The sequence below is a fragment of the Lithobates pipiens genome, unplaced genomic scaffold (assembly GCF_037356315.1).
Source record: "Lithobates pipiens isolate NorthernLeopardFrog02 unplaced genomic scaffold, aLitPip1_a1.2 Scaffold_13, whole genome shotgun sequence".
NCBI classification, from domain to species: Eukaryota; Metazoa; Chordata; class Amphibia; order Anura; family Ranidae; genus Lithobates; species Lithobates pipiens.
The window spans coordinates 248996390-249017860 of NW_027507718.1; the positions used below are offsets into that span (position 1 = coordinate 248996390).

At 41.6% G+C, this 21471-nt stretch overlaps 1 protein-coding gene across 4 annotated transcripts in view; it reads right to left on the reverse strand.

Moving 5' to 3' along the window:
• Positions 1 to 21471, reverse strand: part of FAM13A (family with sequence similarity 13 member A) — a 290352-nt gene that overhangs the window by 190558 nt on the left and 78323 nt on the right. For 3 of the 4 annotated variants that reach the window (XM_077476499.1, XM_077476500.1, XM_077476496.1), the window contains 3 exons: positions 20214 to 20291; positions 19859 to 19933; positions 13553 to 13615 (listed from right to left, as the gene is read on the reverse strand). In XM_077476499.1, the coding sequence (XP_077332625.1) occupies positions 13553 to 13615; positions 19859 to 19933; positions 20214 to 20291 (216 nt within the window). The remainder of the gene's footprint in view (positions 1 to 13552; positions 13616 to 19858; positions 19934 to 20213; positions 20292 to 21471) is intronic. The other variant, XM_077476498.1, reaches the window with a different exon arrangement.

The following is a 21471-nucleotide window of genomic DNA, read 5'->3' on the forward strand; positions in this document are numbered from 1 at the left end:
ATTGTTTAAAATATTTTTCTAATGGTTTTTCATCATTTGCAATCATTTTTGAGATTTTTAATGTAAAAAAAAAGGTCACCTTTAAAAACGCATATAAACGCAAACGCGGTTAAACGCGGTAGCGGCGTTTTGCCGCGTTTTGCGTCTGAAACGTGGAAATTTTTGCTTCTGAACGCATTTTTTTGCTTCTGGAAAAACGAGATTAAACGCAACTGCATAAAAACGGAAAAAAACGAGACTGTGTGCATGGACACATAGGATAACATTGAATGAGTTCAGGGGCAGTTGAAAAAACTGTCCAACTGCATCTGAACGCGCGTTTAACTGCGTCTCGTGTGCATGAGGCCTTAGGCTTATTATAACAATAACTTGCCAGTACAGGGAAAAGAATTCCAGTATACAACTAAACTGTTGAGATAAAAAATAAACGATAAATATAATATAATAATAGGTGTGCTGGCCAAACTGGGAGATCAGAAAAAAAAAAAAAAGTGTTGAACATGTTGGATAGATAATAAGCGAGAAGGTCTATGTATACAATAGTCCCCCACCTGGTGTTAAAACATACTGGCTTCTGGTTCCAAAAAAATAAAAATACAAATCCAATAGAGTCATAATTTAATCAGATACCAACAAGCAGCCATAGAATCAAATGGCAGTGATTAAAGGAAGTATTAAGATGAATGGTTTAAAAATACATAAGTATATAGCCGTGAGTTAACATCACTGGTCACTCAGAGCAATAAAACTTGTAGCGTTGGCAGTGTTAATTTTGTGATAAAAATTAAAATGAAAAAAAAAAATTTGAATGAAGTCAATTGACAAAAACTAACACAAAATTCAAATTTTTGTCAGCAAACAAAAAGGAGAGACATTTACCTGCCTGAACTTCGGCTTTTTTTTATTTTGAAGTCAAATTTGAAATTTAGTTTTAGTTTTAGTCTTAGCCTTTTGACTAAAATGTCATTTTAGTTTTAGTCGTATTTCAGTCCACTAAAATAGTATTCATTTAGTCGACTAAAATGTTTTAGCCGACACAATTAACAGTGGCTGCAAGTTCCTTCTACTACTACTTAATTTTCGCCCCCTTCCTTCCCAGCCCAATTTTTTAATTTGGTGGTATTTGATTCACGACTCCATTTTTTATTTTTTGTAATACAAGCAAAAAATTGTGGAAATTTGGAAAAAACTAGATTTTCTTCTTTCGATTTTAAAAGAAATCCAATAAAAATAGAATTTTGTCATAAATTTAAGCCAAAATGTATTCTGCTTTGGTAAAAAAAATTTCCATTAAGTGTATAATTGGTTTGTGCGATCACGGACATGTACAGATGTGTGCAGGTGATCTCGGACATGTGTGTGCAGATAATCATTGGGACATGTGATTTCAGTGGGACATATGTTTTTATTATTTGGGGATGTGTGTTTTGGGGACATTCGTGTTTACAATGTGTTTTACACTAGGTTGGTGATCAGTGAGCAAAAAGCTGTAAAAAACAGCTCATACTCACTGATCACCAGCCGGCTGCAGTGATCCCCTCTCCTCAGCGACTACTTCCGTGTGAAGGGAGGAGAGCTGATTGCCTAGCAACTGGCTGTTTGTTTACATCACACGACAGCTGTGATTGGACACGGCTGTCATGTGATCAGGAGGGCCAATCACAGGGCCCTCCTACCGATCCGAGATGCGCCGTATGCGGGTGACACGAACGCATCGGGATCGGGCCGTTGCGTGGGCCCGTGCGATCCCCCTCCTTCTAAAGGACGTTCAGGCAGAAGGAGAGAGCTCCCACCCGGCCGTATATATACATTGGCCGGGTAGGAAGTAGTTAATCTGCCGATCCATCAATCAATATGATTGAACTCTGTGCCTTTTATTGCGATGCAAAAGCGGTTTTAAGGTTGGAAGCCCCGTCTCTCTGCTTTGTCTGTGTACTATTGCTATTGGATATTATTGTTGTAAGTACTATTCTTATTTTTTATTTGGTATGTTATGTGATGCTTAGATTGAATTCACACTGTTAAAGTATACCGATATAAAATGTATATTGTACGTTGTACGATATCACAATGCAATTCCTCCTTTTCTCTTGTTTATTAGACATAACAGTTTGCTTCTATCTGACCCCTGAGGAAGGAAATGAATATGTTTACCCTTATTCCCCCTGCTTTTCCAAAACATGTTGGGATTTTTTTTGTGATCACATCACTTCCAGGACTCCCTCTGAAGTTCATTTGTTGATCCAAGAACCTAGCAACGTTATATGCATCAATGTTCTATTAAATCATTTTAGGAATATTTACAGTATTTGTTATTATTTTGGAATAAAATAGTTTACTTTTATATATACTGTTGTTATCCATCCCTTACTGATACTCCCACCCGCAAAATCCCCCCCCAAGGGCATTCTTTTTCCACAATTTTCTATGGGATGTGGTAGGAGTCTTTTTGGGAACCAACTCTTAGGCGATTTCTCTTTTTTCATATTGTGGGTGGTAGGGCATCCTTCCAATGAAGAAATATCTCCCTCCGTGCATAGAAGGTGGCATACCTCAAAAATAACCTAGTATAGTGGCCAACAATGTGATCAAAGACATTTAGTAGCATAATTTTGGGATCCGACCCAAGGGTTAGATTAGTGATCCAATTTAAATCAGCAAGGACTGCTAGCCAATATGCATCGAGTTGTGAACAGGACCAAACCATGTGTAAAAGGGAAGCAGCCTGTGTAGCACATCTCGGGCAGGGGACTGGGACTGCAGGATTCATTACCGTTAATCTCTTCGGCGTAAAGTAGGCCCTATGCAGGAATTAGGTTATTAGATTTTTACTCCAGGGGTATATAACAAGTTTAGACATGCTAGAGAAATGTATTACAATTTAACTAAACCCATTCGATTTTATTCAACGAAAACCATTCAGATGACTAAAATACGGCTAAAACTAAAAATGGTATTTTAGTCAAAAGACTAATGACTAAAACTAAATCCGAAAATTGATGTCAAAACACAATGGGGGTTATTTACTAAAGGAAAATCCTCTTTGCACTGCAAGTGCACTTGAAAGTAAAGTCGCTATAGATCCGGAGGGGGACATGAAAGGAAAATAAACAGCATTTTAGCATGCACATGATTCGATGATATAATCAGCAGAGCTTCCCCTCATTTCAGATCTACCCCTTAGATTTAGAGCGACTGCACTTCCAAGTGCACTTGCAGTGAAAAGTGGATTTGCCTTTCCTAAATGATCCCAATGTCTGGCTCACAGTTCCCCCAAACATACTCCCTTGTTCAAGTACCTTGACACATACATGACAGTATAATTAGGCAGAAAAGAAAAAAGCTAATTTCCCAAACATGAACATTGTTTGTGCTGCTAAAAAAGTGTTAATTGTGATGTCATATTTCAATTTAATTTTAGTCATAGGCTTTACTAAAATGCCAATTTAGTTGTGTTTTGGTGATCTGAATTGTTTTAGTTGTATTTTAACTAAATTATTGTTAATTTTACAAGACGAAAATATTTTCTGTGACAAAATTAACACTGGCTTCTACTAGTGAACTTCCGTTTTTATTTCTATGATCATTTTCAACAGCATGGAGTTTTTTTTCTTCCAATTTTTGCAAAACCACAAAAAAGGACAGGTGCACAAATACCAGCTTTTGCAACCATTCATACAGAAAAACATAGGAATTAACCAAACTGGTAATAAATGCAGCCCTTTTCAGTTCGTTTCAGGATCTCAGGAAATCCAAGCCTTTATACTCCAAATTCCTGTGCTGTAAGGCTGTTATCCTTGACATTTAAATCAGACATTCCTGTCTCACACGCTGATAAATTTTAGGCCAACTAATTATGTGAAGTATGTTACTTCAATATAATAGTGACGATAATTCAAAACGAGCTTTGACTCTTACAAAAGCATAACTATATTTTGCCTATATACAAATCTGGATAGAGACTGAAAACAGATGACAAAAAACAAAAGATTGGTACTGAGTGATTATTACTGAAAAATATGAACACAGTGAGAGTAGGGGGTCATCTTCTAGAAATCGCCAAACGATGCCATTACTGATAGACTAACACAAAAATACTATTCCACCCTGGTCAGCGGATCGTGAGAACACAGGGAGATCTCCCCGATGAACACCCTGCAATGGACTGAGTGCTGCACAGTACATTCTTCTCACTGATTGGGCAAAACTTTACCCAATTAGGGTACAGTGAAAGGTGGTTGTTAAGTAGCAGGGCCAGGAAGCCGACCATGGCATCCTTAACCAGTCATTAGCAGGATTTGGAGGGAAACCCCACGCCAAAAAAAACAAAAAAAAAAAACAGCGTGGAGTCCCCCCCAAAAAATTCATACCAGACAATTAACCGGGCATTTTTTGCGATATAAATGGAAAAAGACCGAAAATTTTGAGAAAAAAAGATATTTTCTACTTTTTGTTATAAGAAAAATCGAATAAACTCAATTTTAGTCATACATTTAGGGCAAAATTTATTCAGCCACATGTCTTCAGTAAAAAAAATGTCAATAAGCGTATATTTATTGGTTTGCGCAAAAGTTATAGCGTCTACAAACTAGAGTACATTCTCTGGAATTTACACAGCTTTTAATTTATGACTGCCTATCTAATTTCTTGAGGTGCTAAAATGGCAGGGCAGTACAAACCCTGCCTCAAATGACCCCATTTTGGAAAGTAGACACCCCAAGGAAATTGCTGAGGGGCATGTTGAGCCCACTGAATATTTTTTTTTTTTCCCAAGTGATTGAATAATGACACAAAAAAAAAAAAAAAAGTTTACAAAAAGTTGTCACTAAATGATATATTGCTCACACATGCCATAGTTATATGTGGAATTGCACCCCAAAATATATTCTGCTGCTTCTCCTGAGTACGGGGATACCACATATGTGGGACTTTTTGGGAGTCTAGCCGCGTACGCCACCCCGAAAACCAATCACTGCCTTCAGGATTTCTAAGGGTGCAAATTTTTGATTTCACTCCTCACTACCTATCACAGTTTTGAAGGCCATAAAATGCCAAAATAACACAAAACACCCCCAAATGACCCCATTTTGGAAAGTAGACACCCCAAGCTATTTACTGAGAGGCATGTTGAGTCCATGAAATATTTTATATTTTGCCACAAGTTGCAGGAATATTAAAAAAATTTTTTTTTTGCACAAAGTTGTCACTAAATGATATATTGCTCACACATGCTATGGGCATAAGTCAAATTACACCCCAAAATAAATTCTGCTGCTTCTCCCGAGTACGGGGATACCACATGTGGGGGACTTTTTGGGAGCCTAGCCACGTACGGGACCCCGAAAACCAAGCACTGCCTTCTGGATTTAAATATAAAACGCTACCAAAAAAAAACTGTTAGCGATCGCAGGGATCAGGCCTGACTCTGCGAACGCTGCAGTTATGTGTTTAGTGTTTTGTAAGTGACAGCGATCGATCGATACTGCACTTGGGTGGGCTGGGCGGAGGAGCAAAACGCAGGTGCTAGCAGGTATCTGGGCTGATCCCGCTAACAATGCGTTTTTTTGGAACCCTAAACTGCTGGGGACGCTAGTATAGATCTAATCAGATATTGATCTGTTCAGATTCTATACCACTACGGGAGGTTTATGCTTTGCGCGTGGGTGTTAGCGGTACTGGCACTAGCCTAGCGCTGCCTGGGGCGACTCAGACCCTGACCCTAAAACCTAATTGATATCACCCGCCGGGTGATCAGGGGGTTAAACCTTTATTGGGTAATAAATGGTGGGTGCCCTGATGCTATAAAAAGCAAACTAACTAACCAGAGTCACCCGTAACACTTATAAGGTGATCACTGGTGAAAGAGTTAACTAGGGGCAATCAGGGGGTTCAAATTTTTATTAGGTAGTATATGGGGGTCCCTGGCGCTATATAAAAACCTGACGGGGAACCTAAATAACTAACTGGCTAACCAGCGTCACCAGTGACACTTATACGGTGATCGCTGGTGAAAGGGTTAACTAGGGGCAATCAGGGGGTTAAAACCATTATTGGGTAGTATATGGGGGTACCTAGCGCTATAAAAACCTGGCGGTGAACCTAAAAAAATAACTAGCTACCTAGCGACACTAGTGACACTAATGCAGCGATCAGAAAAATGATCGCTTAGTGACACTGGCAAAAGGGGGTGAAAGGGTTAACTAGGGGCAATCAGGGGGTTAAAACCATTATTGGGTAGTATATCGGGGTACCTAGCGCTATAAAAACCTGGCGGGGAACATAAAAAAATAACTAGCTACCTAGCGACACCAGCGACACTAATGCAGCGATCAGAAAAATGATCGCTTAGTGACACTGGCAAAAGGGGGTGAAAGGGTTAACTCTAAGGGCAATCAGGGGGTTAAATATTTATTGGGGGGTGGTAGGGGGCTACCCTGGACCTAACACTAACTGCCCTGACACTTTTTACTTTTACAACTGACACTGAATGTCACAGTAAATAAATGATCACTGCAATCAGTGACACTGTGACTGGGGGGGGGGGGGGGGGGGGGGTTTGTGTGCCTGTGTGTTAGTTAGTGTCAGTGTAGTGTTTGGTGCAGACTTACTGTGTCCTCTCCTCGTAGTCTGGTCAATAAGACCGCCCCAAGGAGAATGACATCACTTCCTCCCTGCCTGTGTATACAATACACAGTGGGAGGAAGCTTCTCATTCGCCAGGAGCGATCGAGAGGGGATGGCCAGAAACCAACGGCCATCCCCTCATCCCGGATCGCTCCTGAAGTGAAACGGACCGCCGCATCCAGCGGGAGGGGGTCCGATCGGACACCCCCCACCCACTGGAAGGCAAGCACGTACATGTACGTGCTTGTGCCTGTACATGCCATTGTGATGACGTACAATGGCATGCGGCGGTCGTTAAGTGGTTAAGGTATCTTTGCCCATTCTTCCTTACAAAAGTGTTCCAGTTCTTTGAGATTTCTGGGCTGTCTGTCACGCACTGCTCTTTTAAGGTCTATCCATAGATTTTCAATAATTTTGAGGTCAGGACATTGTGAAGACCATGACAAAACCTTCAGTTTACGCCTCTTGATGTAATCCCCTGTGGATTTTGAGGTGTGTTTAGGATCATTATCCATTTGTAGAAGCCATCTTCTCTTTAACTTCAGCTTTTTCACAGATGGCATCAAGTTACCATCCAAAATTTGCTGAAATTTTATTGAATCCATTTTCCTTCTACTCGTGAAATGTTCCCTGTGCCACTGGCTGCAATACAACCCCAAAGCATGATTGAGCCACCCCATGCTTAACAGTTGGACAGAGGTTCTTTTCATTAAATGCTGTGCCCTTTCTTCTCCAAATGTACCTTTGCTCATTCCGGACAAAAAGTTATATTTTAACCTCATCGGTCCACAGAACTTGTTTCCAAAATGCCTCAGGCTTGTCTATATGTTCATTTGCAAAGTTCAAACACTGATTTTTGTGGTGAGGACCTAGAATAGGTTTTCTTCTGATGACTCTTCCATGAAGACCATATTTGTACAAGTATCTCTTTATAGTGGAATAGTGTACCACAACTCCAGTGTCTGCCAGATCTTTCTGGAGGGATCGTGCAGTCAAACGTGGGTTTTGAATTGCTTTTCTCACAATCCTGTGAGCTGTTCTGTCTGATATTTTTCTTGGTCTTCTAAATCTTGCTTTAATTTCCACTGTTCCTGATGACTGCCATTATTCTTAATTACATTCCGAACAGAGGATATTGACATCTGAAAACGCTTTGCTATCTTCTTATAGCCTTCTCCAGCTTTGTGAGCGTCAACTATTTTCAGTTTCAGTTTTCTATACAACTGCTTAGAAGAACCCATGGTGCTGATTGTTGGGGCAAGGTCAGATGAGTCTGGCCATTTAAAACCTTTGAGATTGACATCACCTGGTCTTCCCAGACGATGATTGAGAACAATCCATGACACTGGCAGGTCTCAGATTTGCAAAGGGGGCAGTGCATGCTATAAATTCTGCAGGGTGCCCAAACTTTTGCAGACGCCATTTTTTTGTTTTCTGTAATTTTGAAAGTGTAAATGATGGAAATAAAATCTAACTTTTTTTGACATATTATAAGAATGTCTAATCTGTAATTTGATGCCATTTGGAGATATTTCCATCTTTCCTTGGCTTTGTTATGCACATTAATACACATTTTTACCTGGGGGTGCCCAAACTTTCGATCCCCACTGTAAATATAAACTAAAAAATGCTCTGCCTTCTGGGAGGGCCTCCCGCCGAACACCTCCTCTGCGCTTTGACAGTTCTTATATAGGTAAGGGGCAGGGCCACCTGGCAAGGTCACCTGGTGGCCCCGCCCTCTTGTTATGTTACATGCCCAGCATGCGCCAGTCCATGATGTCAGAAGGGGCCATGCCACTGGATGGCCCCTTAACTATAGAAGAAATGTCAGAGCATTTTTTTATTTTTTAATAAACTATTTGTCAAAAACTTGTCTCTTGTTTTTTTTACTTTTTGCTAAATAGGTAAGGGTACCAGATACTCATTCACATGGTGGGGGGGGGGCAGGATCTGTGGGCCCGCTTGTTAAAGGGGCCTTCCAAATTCCAAAAAGCCCCCTGCCCCGCAGACCCCCACAGCCACAGTTGCGTGGATGAGGCCTTTGCCCCCCCGCCCGCCCCAAAGCACCCCCCCATGTTGAGGGCATGCGGCCTGGTATGGTTTAGGAAGGGGGGCTATCACTCATCCCCCACTCTTTCTTGGCCTGCCAAGCTGCATGCCCGGAGAAGGGTCTGGTTTGGATCCTCGAGGGGACCCCACGCCATTTTCAAGAAAAAAAATTGGCGCGGGGTTCCCCTCTAAATCCATACCAGACTCGAAGGGCCTGGCATGGTCTGGGAGGGGGGCCGCGCGCAGTTTTTTTTTCTTTATTTTTCCAATAGATGGATGTCAACAATTGTAATCTCAAGTAATTTTAAATGGGATTTGACTTCTTTTTTGTATGGATTTGTATTTGTAACACTGCACACATTGGATGGTTGTGTCCTAAATGGAAGCTGCCATTGTAGGTGGGTAGGAAATATGGTGAAGTGCAGTTGGCACTAGATCACTGCAAAGATTGTAAGGTCTATGTGCAACTGAGCAAGGTTCGAGGAGCACCAGTTTATCATATATACTGTAAATACACATGCATTTTAACCAAAGCATTAAGTAAAATAGCAAAGGAATTTTGTATAATTATCAACTAAATTTGGAAATGGGTATAAAATTCTGTGTGCAGCTTTATGACTGCTCTAGTGTCACTAACATGACAGATGGCTTGTGGTTTTCCTGCTCTTTAAACACTGTGTACCCTGTAAAAAAAAAACTGACATGCACACCGGAAACAATTAGCAAATGCAGAAGGGCCATCAACTGGTAATCTTTGAAAATCTGTTTATTTTTAGCCTTCTCATAGAAATATAATTCTGCTTTGTTTTACTTTGCTTTGAGCCTGTGGTGTGTACGTGCTTTCTGCTACCTCCCTAGAGATCTGTAATTCTATAAAATGCAGGTTGTAGTTTAAATGGATATTACGTTAAAATTCAAAGGCAGCATTTTAAATGGAGCAAAATTACTTCCATTAAAAGAACACAGTTTGATAGTAAATGATGTTGGGTTGTACTGCCAACCACAGGAAAAATTGGACCCTAGGCGCATAGAAAACCAAAGGCCAGCCCCCCCCCCCCCCCGACTTGCAGCTAGGCCCCTCCCACTTCACTCCTGCCTAGTTATAGCAAGCAGTACAAAAGAAAATGGACATAGAGAGGAAGCCGAGTCCCTCAAACTCCAATAAATGATTTTATGGCAAGTAAAAAAAATACTGAGATGTGTTTTTGACAACTTAAAACATTTTTTTTGCTAGAAAATTACTTAGAACCCCCTAACATTATACATTTTTTTCTAACACCCTAGAGAATAAAATGGCGGTCGTTGCAATGCTTTCTGTCACACCGTATTTGCCCAGCGGTCTTACAAGCACACATTTTGGGGAAAAAATACACTTTTTTGAATAAAATAAATAAATAATAATAAGACAACAGTAAAAAGTTAGCCCAATTTTTCTTTTATATTGTGAAAGATAATGTTACGCCGAGTAAATTGATACCAGACATGTCATGCTTCAAAATTGCGCCCGCTCGTGGAATGGTGACAAACTTTTACCCTTAAAAATCTCCATAGGCGACATGTAAAAAATTCTACAGGTTGCATGTTTTGAGTTACACAGGAGGTCTAGGGCTAGAATTATTGCTCTTGCTCTACCGATCACGGTGATATCTCACATGTGTGGCTTGAACACAGTTTTCATATGCAAGCGCTACCCATGTATGTGTTTGCTTTTGCACGCGAGCTCGGCGGGATGGAGCGCATTAAAAAAAAAAAAAAAAAAAAAAAAAATTTTTCTTAATTTACATTATTACACCGTTTTAAAAAATAAAAATTTGTGTCACTTTTAATCCTATTACAAGGAATGTAAACATGCCTTGTAATAGAAAAAGCATGACAGGACCTCTTAAAATATGAGATTTGGGGTCAAAAAGACCTCCGATCTCATATTTACACTAGAATACAATGAAAAAAAATGTTTTATTTAAAATTATTATTTTTTTTTTTTTGATGTTGCTTCCGCCCTGCAATGTTATAGAGATGGGTGGCATAGTTGCCAACATTGTAAAAAAATAAATAATTCGGGACACTTTTTTGGTAGTAGGCGGAGTCGTGATATAATTAGGGGGCGGGGCATGAGTTTACAGGTGCGGCATAAGAAAAGGAAAAAATGTGCCGTGCGAAGCGTGCTGCGCCGAAATATGGGCGTGGTTTACGTAAAATAGTGGGCGTGGCTTACATGGGCGTGGCTCAAAGGGGTGTGGTTATAGTCTGAGATGAATGTGGGATGGAGAGAGGGAAAGGAGGGGGATGGAGAGAGGGAAAGGAAGGACAGCAGCCCCCCGATCCTACACCACAATAGCAATATGTGTTTTCCAGAGTTTGACAATCAGCAGATAAAAGATACTCCAAATACCTGGTGTTGGCGCTTCAATCATCCCGGCGCCATGATTGTTATGGTGTCAGGATGATTGAAGCACATTATTTCTATTATTACATTGTAATATGAAATGAAATCATTCAACTCACCATAATGCAGAATCAGTGGGAGCCATGAGCGCGTCACTAGCCACGTTGCCTGCCACCAGATACCATCAGGTGTCCCAAGCGGAGTCTGTCCTTACATAAGGTGCCCCATCAGAGGTACCTTCCTCACATCTGTGTCCATCAGCGGAGCCCCTCCTTACATCTGGTGCCCCTCTGACATCCACAGACCGTCCCCCCCCACATCCTGCACAGACCGCCCCCCCCCCCACATCCTGCACAGACCTCCCCCCCCACATCCTGCACAGACCTGCCCCCCCCCCACATACCACAGACCTGCCCCCCCACATACCACAGACCTGCCCCCCGACAGCCCTCACATTCACAGACTGGCCCATGACATACCACTGGCCCCCACATTCACAGACTGGCCCCCGACATCCGACGACTGACCCCTGCCCCGACATCCACAGTGACAGACACTGGCCACCGTTGCCGCGCAGAGAGTCATTTAACTGTGGCCCCGCTCCCACTGCACTTTACACATATACACACACTGGCAGCGGGGGTGGTCGGCGCCACAGGTACTCTATATTGTAGACCAACTTCTGGTCTTCTTAAAAATGGCGGCCGGCGGAGACAATGACCTCTAGCGGCCGGTGGCAAAAAAACTGGAAATTCAATTTCCTGGGACAAACCGAATTTCCTGGGACAAAATTAATTTGGGACAAATGTCCTAATCCCGGGAATGTCCCAGGAAATTCGGGACAGTTGGCAACTATGGGGTGGGGGCCATCTTCCCCTCGCACTTCTCCATACCTAGCAAGGGTGAAGATTCGATTGCATCCGCCGCTGCCGACAGCTTCGGGTAGTGGCAGAGGGCAACAGAGCGTGCCAGTAGGGACCACTCTCATCGGAAAGCGGACCGTCGGTCGAAGAAGAGGATAACTGCTGCCATAACAATGATATTCCTCTTCAAAGTAAGGACGTATATCGGCGTGCGGCGGGCCTGAAGTGGTTAAGACATTAAATAGCCACTCACAGAAACTAGTGAAACTAGTATCTGCAGAGATAGACATCAACCTTGTAAAACCATGAGAAAGCATATACAGAAGACCACAGCCTTACACATGTTTGACAATGAGGCTTGATGATGAAAATAATAAACACTGACTGACTGACCTAGTGGAATGGGCTTTAAGATACACTATTTTGCAACTCATAGACCTGCACAATAACCTGACAAATCTTTTAGAAATAGTTGGTCTGGAAGCCAGAGAACATCTAGGATCTTTTGAATTAACAAACAGGGAACCTGTCTGCATAAAATAAGCATTTGTGGGGGGTCTGGGGGCAGTACGATATGGTATCCTTGCCGACTACTCCAAGTTGTATGCGGTTCTTCACCAGATGATGAACAGGTTCTCTAGCCCTGCATGTGGAATAACACCTCGCCCAAAGGCATGCTCACCAATGTCTGGGACCAGGAGGAGGCGGTAGTCATGTGAAGAATCAAACATTAACCACTTAAATACCAGGCATTTTCTGTCACTTTTTGTTTCCATGTGAAAAACTGATTTTTGCTAGAAAATTACTTAGAACCTAATACTTGGCGGGTTTTGCAATTCTCTATGTCACACAGTATATGCGCAGCATTTTTTGTGAAACACACTTCTTTAAATTTTAAGGCAAAAAACAAAAAAGTAAAAATAGTTAAACATGTCATGTGTTAAAATTGCACACGCCCAGGCAACAGCGACAAATCGAAGAAACTTTTACTATACATAGGCGACGCTTTAAAAGAATTTACAGCTTACCACTTTATATCTACAGAGGTGGTCTAGTGCTAGAATTACTGCCCACGATCCGACATTTGCGCCGATACCCCACGTGTGGGACGATCCTTGCTTGCTCATGTGTGGGACTGGCGAGCGTGTTCACCTTTGGCCAAAAGCCAATCAGGATTGGGACCCCCCGGAGAGCCAAGGTTCTCGTGGACATCGCTGGATCGAGAAAGCAAACACTAATAAAGGTAGGCCATAAACTATGCAAATTTTGTACAATTCCCCCATCAACACAGACAGTGCTGACAGGGGAATCCCTCCTGCCGGGGGTGGGGGGAGCCATGCCACTGGGGTGGGGGAATCCCTCCTGCAACTGTCTGTTCCCACCGGGGGTGGGGGGAGCCATGCCACCCCCACCAAGAGAAGACCGTGATTATTGCTAGTGGCAATAGCAGCAGTTAGCGATCATCGCAAATGAATCCGGCAGCTTATAGCTGGTAAGCTATAATATATAACATTCGTGGGTTTATAGACATTTTAAACACTGACTCTGCTATCTACACAGTAATAAAATGTTTTATTTACCTCTTTACCATGCTCTACAATGTGACATATTTCTATTGCTCTCTTCCTTACCTTTCTTGGCAATGGAGAGGGAACACTACTTGAACCATTTCCTGATTGTGATAAAATGTCATCCTGTCAATATACAACAAAAATGCAAATAAGCCATAAATTACCGTATATACTCGAGTATAGGCCGACCCGAATATAAGCCGAGGCCCCCAATTTACCCCCAAAAAAACTGGCAAACTTATTGACTCGTGTATAAGCCGAGGGTGAGACATGCCTGTCCATCCCTGTGTGTGTGTCCGTCCATCCCTGTGTGTCCGTCCATCCCTGTGTGTCCGTCCATCCCTGTGTGTCCGTCCATCCATCCCTGTGTGTGTGTGTGTCCATCCATCCATCCATCCCTGTGTGTGTGTGTCTCCATCCATCCATCCATCCATCCCTGTGTGTGTGTGTCTCCATCCATCCATCCATCCATCCCTGTGTGTGTGTGTCTCCATCCATCCATCCATCCCTGTGTGTGTGTGTATCCATCCATCCCTGTGTGTGTGTGTGTCTCCATCCATCCATCCATCCGTGTGTGTGTGTCTCCATCCGTGTGTGTGTGTGTGTGTGTCCAGCCTACCTGCACCTACACCCACAGCAGATCGCAAAACGCAGTGCGGAAATGAATAGGGTTTGCAGTGTTAGCTGCATGGCAATATAGTGTGAACCAGGGCTGAGGACCCATTCACTTTGGCAGGGAAAAGGGAATAGTTGAGTCGCAGATTTATTCCCGCTGGCCACCCACACAGAGAAGACCATCCAGCAGCCACTTTGCGTCATAGCCACGACAAAAATCCCATCATGTTTAGTGGGCAGTACAGGTGTGTGTGTGTGTGTGTGTGTGTGTGTGTGTGTGTGTGTGTGTGTGTGTGTGTGTGTGTGTGTGTCCAGCCTACCTGTGTCCCGAGCCTTTGTCCCAAGCCTCCGTCCCGTGTCGTGCCTTGCCTTCGTCCCGTCCCGTCCCGTCCCGTGCCGTGCCTCCGTCCCGTGCCCTCTTCGTCGGCGGCCATTGTAAAATTCAAAAGCCGCGCCTCCTCCTTCGCCTGTGATAGGCGGAACACTGAATTTCCCAGCAGCCTGTGTTCCGCCTATCACGGACGTCGTATCATCCTCGTCCGTAGTACGAGGATGAGACGATGCCCGTGATAGGCGGAACACAGGCTGCTGGGAAATTCAGTGTTCCGCCTATCACAGGCGAAGGCGGAGCCGGAGGCGCGGCTTTTGAATCATAGAATGGCCGCTGTCTGTCTGCTCGACACGCTGATCGAGCGGGCAGACAGCGATGACTCGAGTATAAGCCGAGGGGGGCACTTTCAGCCTCAAAAAAGAGGCTGAAAATCTCGGCTTATACTCGAGTATATACGGTACTAAGCACATCATGTAAAGCATTACGAGGTTTATTTCTGGATGGAAATGTTTGCATATTGAAAAGCATACAGTATATAGCTTAAAAAGGACCAAAACACCCAGATTCAATCATTTTAATGAACTTGTTTGGTTAAAGGAGCACCAAACAACATTGACAGATAAATGTTTCAAAATCAAAACTAAAAATATTTAAAAGCAAGAAAGACTAGCAGGTATATGTATAGTGCAGGGTTTCATGAAACCCAAGGTCCCTATAGGGGTTGCTAGGGGTTCCTTGAGCAATTTCTGCCTCTCAGATAGAATTCCCACCAAACAGATAGCTAGAAAGATGAATGGTGTCAGTGGGAACCTAACCAATGAAAAAAAGGAGCATTCGTCCTTTATAGGAGCATTCGTCCCACCAATGTATCAGGAGCTGTAGATATAGTAATTTTTTGCAGGGGTTCCCCAAAACCAGAATGCAATTTCAAGGGTTCCTCTGTGTTGAAAAGGTTGAGAAAGGCTGGCATAGTGAATACGTAACATACATCTGCACTCCTGTTCAGTCATTTCAGAACAAAAAAATACCAATATATGACCTACTGTGCCTCCAATCTCAGGTAAATACCTGAAAATTTACACAAACTTCTAATCTCTTCCATCTCCAGTTTTGCTACAAGCTTGCTTACACATATAGCCATAGAGAATTTTCTTGCTGGTTATAGATTAGTAACAACCTGCAAATTACAGGGGCGTGTATGAGAAAAATAATGAGTTAGCCGCACCTGTAAAGAGCTCCTGTGCTGCCGACACTCCTTTCCTCCCGTAAGGCATGAAAAAACCCAGCAAAGGAGCACCCAAGACTATGCCTAAATAGAAGCAACACCAGGAGAGGAGAGAAACCTTTGAGCCAGACATTTATCGCTTTTTAAAAAAGCTTTCAGATTCAACTGAAAAAGATCTTTGGGCATGAAATTACAGTAGCCAGAATCAGTTGATTTTGTCTGGACAAGTTGATGTTCTAATGGCCTGTGTACTCTTTTTTTTGCCTCTGGTTAGGTGGACTGATTATAAAATGTGCTCCATATCTATTGGTCCCCCTGAATAAGCCAACATTAGCTTCTTCCTCTTTGACCCCCCCCCCCCCCTGCATTGACATGAACTTACTGACCTTTCTATTTCTGGGATCATTATATACAGTGCTTTGCATACTGTTTGCTCTGATGATGATCAAGTCATGCCTGCTTGTGTCTGGGCAGGTTTACAAAAAAAAAACCCGACACTTCAAGCAGGGTCAAACTTTTGGGCTATTTTTTCTCGAATTTCTTGGGTTGTATTAGTCAGTCTGATCAATATAATAGTGCATTTTACAGGTACTTATATAACTACGTCAATTGATGCAGTGAGAGTATTTAAATTTATAATATATATATATATATATATATATACATATATACATATATACATATATATATATATATATATACACACACACACACACACACATATATATATATACACACATATATACACACACACATACTATATACATACATATACACACACTATCAAGAACTATATGTCCACCAAGGGGTGGAACTTTAAAGGCTCAGAAAGATATTTGTTTTTCTTAGAAAAATGTATACATTTTAGTAAAGATTAAGTAAAATTGGGTACACAGAACAATTATTTTGAATATTTCTGCAGCACATTAACAGCACAACACTATTTCTGTACTTATTAGCTTTGTTGCCCATCTCTAGACTCTCTCCAGTTCCAGCACATCCTTCCTGAGGATTGGTTACCAAAATGTACGGCATACTCAAAGATATGGCTGAACCAGAATTTTATAAATTGGTAGAATTATACATTTCTCTCTTGAGATAGCATGTATTAAAAAAAAAAATGTATCTAATAGGCTACTGGTCTTGCTTGCTGCAGCTTGGCATTGTATGCCATCGCAGAGCCTGTGATCTACTAAATCCCCCAGATCAGTTTCCATCCTTCATTCCCCCAGAGGTTCCACACCTAGCAAGTAACTTGCATTCCTATTTTTAGCCCCCGCGTGCATTACTTTAAATTTATCATTATTAAATCTCATTTTCCATGTAGTTGCCCATTCCCATTTTATCGAGGTCTTTCTGTAAATTTGCAAAGTCCTGTTGTAAGGTTATTAATCTGCTTACAGTAGCTTTGTATTATCAGCAAACACCGAGATTGAACTATTTATACTCGCCTCTAAGTAATTTATGAACAAGTTGAACATTATTTGTCCCTGGACAGAGTCTTGCAGCGCCCCACTCATTCTGAAAATACGCAATTCATCACCACCCTCTGGATGCACTACTGTAACCAGTTTTCTATCCAGGTACACACACATATCAATGCCAACTGACCTCAGTTTGTAAAGTAAGCATTTATGCAGTAGTGTATGCTCACAGGCCTTCCTCTATGCAGCTAACAGCTCACGTCTTCATAAAATGTTAATAGGTTGGAATGGCATGAACAATACTTCATAAAAACATGATGGTTATTACTTATGATACCATTTTCATCAGCAAATGCTTGAAATAGTCCCCGATTACCCCTCCAATAGTTTACAAACTATTTATGTTAGACTGACTGGTCTGTAGTTCCTATGTACTGTATATAGCTCAGCCCTTTTTCTCTATATTAGTTTAACGTTAGCTTTTCACCAATCAGATGGTACCATTCAAAGATTAGGAATAATGGTCCAACAATAAATTGGCCAAGCTCTTTGAAGAGTCTTGGGTGTAAACCATCTGGTCCTGGCAATTTTTTTTTTTTTTTTAAGACTGGCTTACGTTATCCACCAGTGTACAGTCTATGTTGTGTATCTTTAGACATCTTTGTGTACACTTTAGAGTGTATCTGAAGTCCCTCTGTAGACAACATGAGCAGGCAATTTTTTTTAACAGAAGGGACATACACTGTCTCTTCTGCAATAAAATCCCCCTACCTGCCTGCTTGTAGTCTCTTCTGGCACTGTAAAGTAAGCTGTGCATGTGCAGCTTAGCTTATGGTGCTGGGCCAGTCTCCGAGTGCCGGGATGATGGCCTCCGCAACATGCCAAAAGTGATGTCATCCATTGCTGGCTAATGCAGAAACCCAAAAACAGACACTCAGAACAAGATGCCGGCACAGCACCGTTGGGAGAGGCAAGTATGCAGACTTAAGTTCTGCTTTAACGCGGAGTTACACCCACATTTTACACTCCTCACCATCCAGCACTAATGTGTACCCTTAAAGCGAATTGGCTTTTTTTTGGGGCTCACTTTATTTCAACATTTATCTTTTTTCACCTCTTCCTTTATAACCACGGCATTGCACGTCATTTACAGCTTTGCATTGTCTCCTCGGAGATGCGCGTCATCAATCCCAGGAGGCAATAGGCATCACCGGGTCATAGCATGTTCCTGTAACCCGACCTACAAGTGATTAGACTCGCTCATGCCACACTGCGCATGCTGGGTAGCCAGCATGCATGGAATACAGGAAGGAGGAGGACAGTGTGGCTTTGGATGCCCACGAAGGAGATGGCCGCGATCTTCTGAGACTTCACAAAGAAAACAACGCTGCACAAATACTAAAAACGGGCCTTAGTTTACAGCATACATTTATTAGATCACACTAGGCATGAGTATTGGAAGGGTATTTTTATCTAAAAAGAAAAATTTCAGCCCAAACACCGATTTAAGTCTATACTTTGGGTGAAACGCTTCAGAGGAAGTGCATCGACTCCATTTGTTTTCAGTAATAAATCTGTAAAAATGTTGACCAGTCATGTGTGGCTTACTTTTGTCAGTTTTCAGTTGGGTGCAGGTTAGGGCTTAATGCAGGCAAGCTTGTCAAATCATGTACTTAACAGTACATTAACAGTACACGTAACTGAAAATACCTGAATTAACTGGAAAGTGGGGTGGTGTTCATATCGTGATTTAATAAGCTCTATGTCTTCAAACCCAGCACAAAAGCCAACAGATCAAAAATGTATAAATGCAAAGCTACAATTTCATAGACACATCTAGGCTTTACACAAATATAGTTTTCATGCACTTTATCCACTTGCCGACCGCCTCACAACAATATACGTCGGCAGAAGGCCTCATACAGAATCACGAGGCGGCCAGCGCGCGCGCACGCCAAGCTCCTTGAGTCGAGTCATGGGTCCCTGTGATCGCCTCATGGGGAGGAAGAACAGGGAGATGCTAATGTAAACAAGCATCTCCCCATCCTGCCTAGTGACAGTGTCACTGATCTCTGCTCTCTGATCGGAGCAGAGATCAGTGACGTGTCACACACAGCCGCGACACCCCCAATAGTAGAAACATGCCCCAGGACACACTTAACCCACACACTGCCATCTAGTGGTTAACCCCTTCATTGCCAGTGTCATTTACACAGGAATCAGTGCATTTGTATAGCACCGATTGCTGTATAAATGACAATGGTACCAAAATGTGTCAAAAATGTCTGATGTGTCTGTCATAATGTCCCAGTCACAATAAAAAAAAAAAAAAAAAAAAAAAAGCCAAAAAACTATCCCCTATTTTCTGCAAACCAATCGTTTATTGCGATTTTTTTACCAAGAATATGTAGAAGAATACGTATCGGCCTAAACTGAGGGAAAAAAAAAAAATGTTTTTTTATATATTTTTGGGGGATATTTATTACAGCAAAATATAAAAACGAATGCGTTTTTTTTCAAAATTGTCGTTTTGTTCCTAGAGCAAAAAATAAAAACCACAGGGGTGATCAAATACCACCAAGAGAAAGCTCTATTTGGGTAAAAAAAAGGATGTCAATTTTGTTTGGGAGCCACGTCGCATGACCGTACAATTGTCAGTTAAAGCGACGCAGTGCCGAATCGCAAAAAGTGCTCTGGCCAGGAAGGGGGTCAATTCTTCCGGGGCTGAAGTGGTTAAGGAAACAAAAAAAAAAAAAGTCTTCTTCACCTACCTTTAATCTTGGTGATAATTTAGGGCTGTCTATATCAATATTACTGGTCTTCAATGGCTGTTCCAATGAATGCACCTGTGTTAATTACAGAATATGAACTGTGAAATTAGTCATACAGTGGACACTTAGACTCCTATATTATATTAACATGGCAGGTGAAAATGAACAGGGATTCTGAAGTGGAAATGAAACTGCTAGCTGTATGCCTGCCCCACTAGCAACCAACCAGAAGCTATTTTTACAAGACTGTTCACTAAAAGCGTTTATAACCAAATGCCCAACTGGTTTCTAGACGTTTCTGCATGCGGCATTTCAACCCTCTGCACTATATATAAAAAATTGTTATTAAACCTACCATAATTCGTGGAGATATAGAAGGAACCTCAATTTCAGCAGACCTTGTTGGAATCAACTGCTTATCTGAATTAAATTCCTGTGATAAAAGTACAAATACATAATTGATATTTGCAACACACAGGTAAAAATTTTCATGTCATAGCTTACTAAATACAAGTTGGAACACACACTGGCCCCTATATAAACTAGGATCTTATAAATTATATGACAGGAGTTCTTTTAAGTCTCTTCTGGATGCTAGTTTAATGCTCCATACTCCTGATTTAATTGTTTGCTCCTCAATCACAGCAACAATCAAAAGGCAGATCTGTCTATACTATAACCTAGTCTACCTTCAGCAAATAAAAGAAAGCAATAGGTTTGCTTTGGGTATAGGTTCATAACAGTTAAAATACTTAGGAAATGCATGGCTAAGTATATTATATATATATATATATATATATATATATATATATATATATATATATATATATATATATATATATATATATATATATATATATATATATATATATATATATATATATATACATATATACATATACATATACATATACATACATACATATACATATACACACACACACATACACTTTAATCTTTATTTGGTGTCCAAGGCAGGAGGTCATACAGTAATACAAAGAAGACATGGAAAAATCTTCCTAATGGCATGCATGTAATACACTACCGTGTAAGTGCTAAAAGAACAAACTTGGACATATAATGTGTTTTACATCTGTTATACATGCTCCCTTGGGGCCATCATATTTTATTCAGCCTTGAAATGTACATATGGTTTGGGAGATAAAATTTGTAAAATGATGGAAGAGATTCCTTTTTTAAATTATAAAAAAAAATTTAAAAAAAATAATTTAAAAGCAGCATAGGCATCCAAGAAAGTGCTGCCAAGACTGGGTAACAAACTGTCTGCTGAAAGTCCATTGTCCTAGAAAGACTCACCCATTCACATTTCCTCACCACCACCTCACTACAGGAGATCACTCCTAGTAAGCTTTGATGTTAGATGGCATCGGAGTTTATCCGGGTGGATAATATTAATGCACTTCAAGTGACAGTGTTTAGGCCTGCCAAGTGGCGACTGGTGGGTTTATTTTTGAGGGGGTGGCAAATAACCCTTCATCCCTGGGCCGCCAGTGGAGCTGCACTACCCCCTCCCCCGTGGCACTAACACAGCCCCCCCCACTACCCGCTGTCCTTACCCTGGATGCAAGCGGTGAGAGCATGGCAGGCTCGGG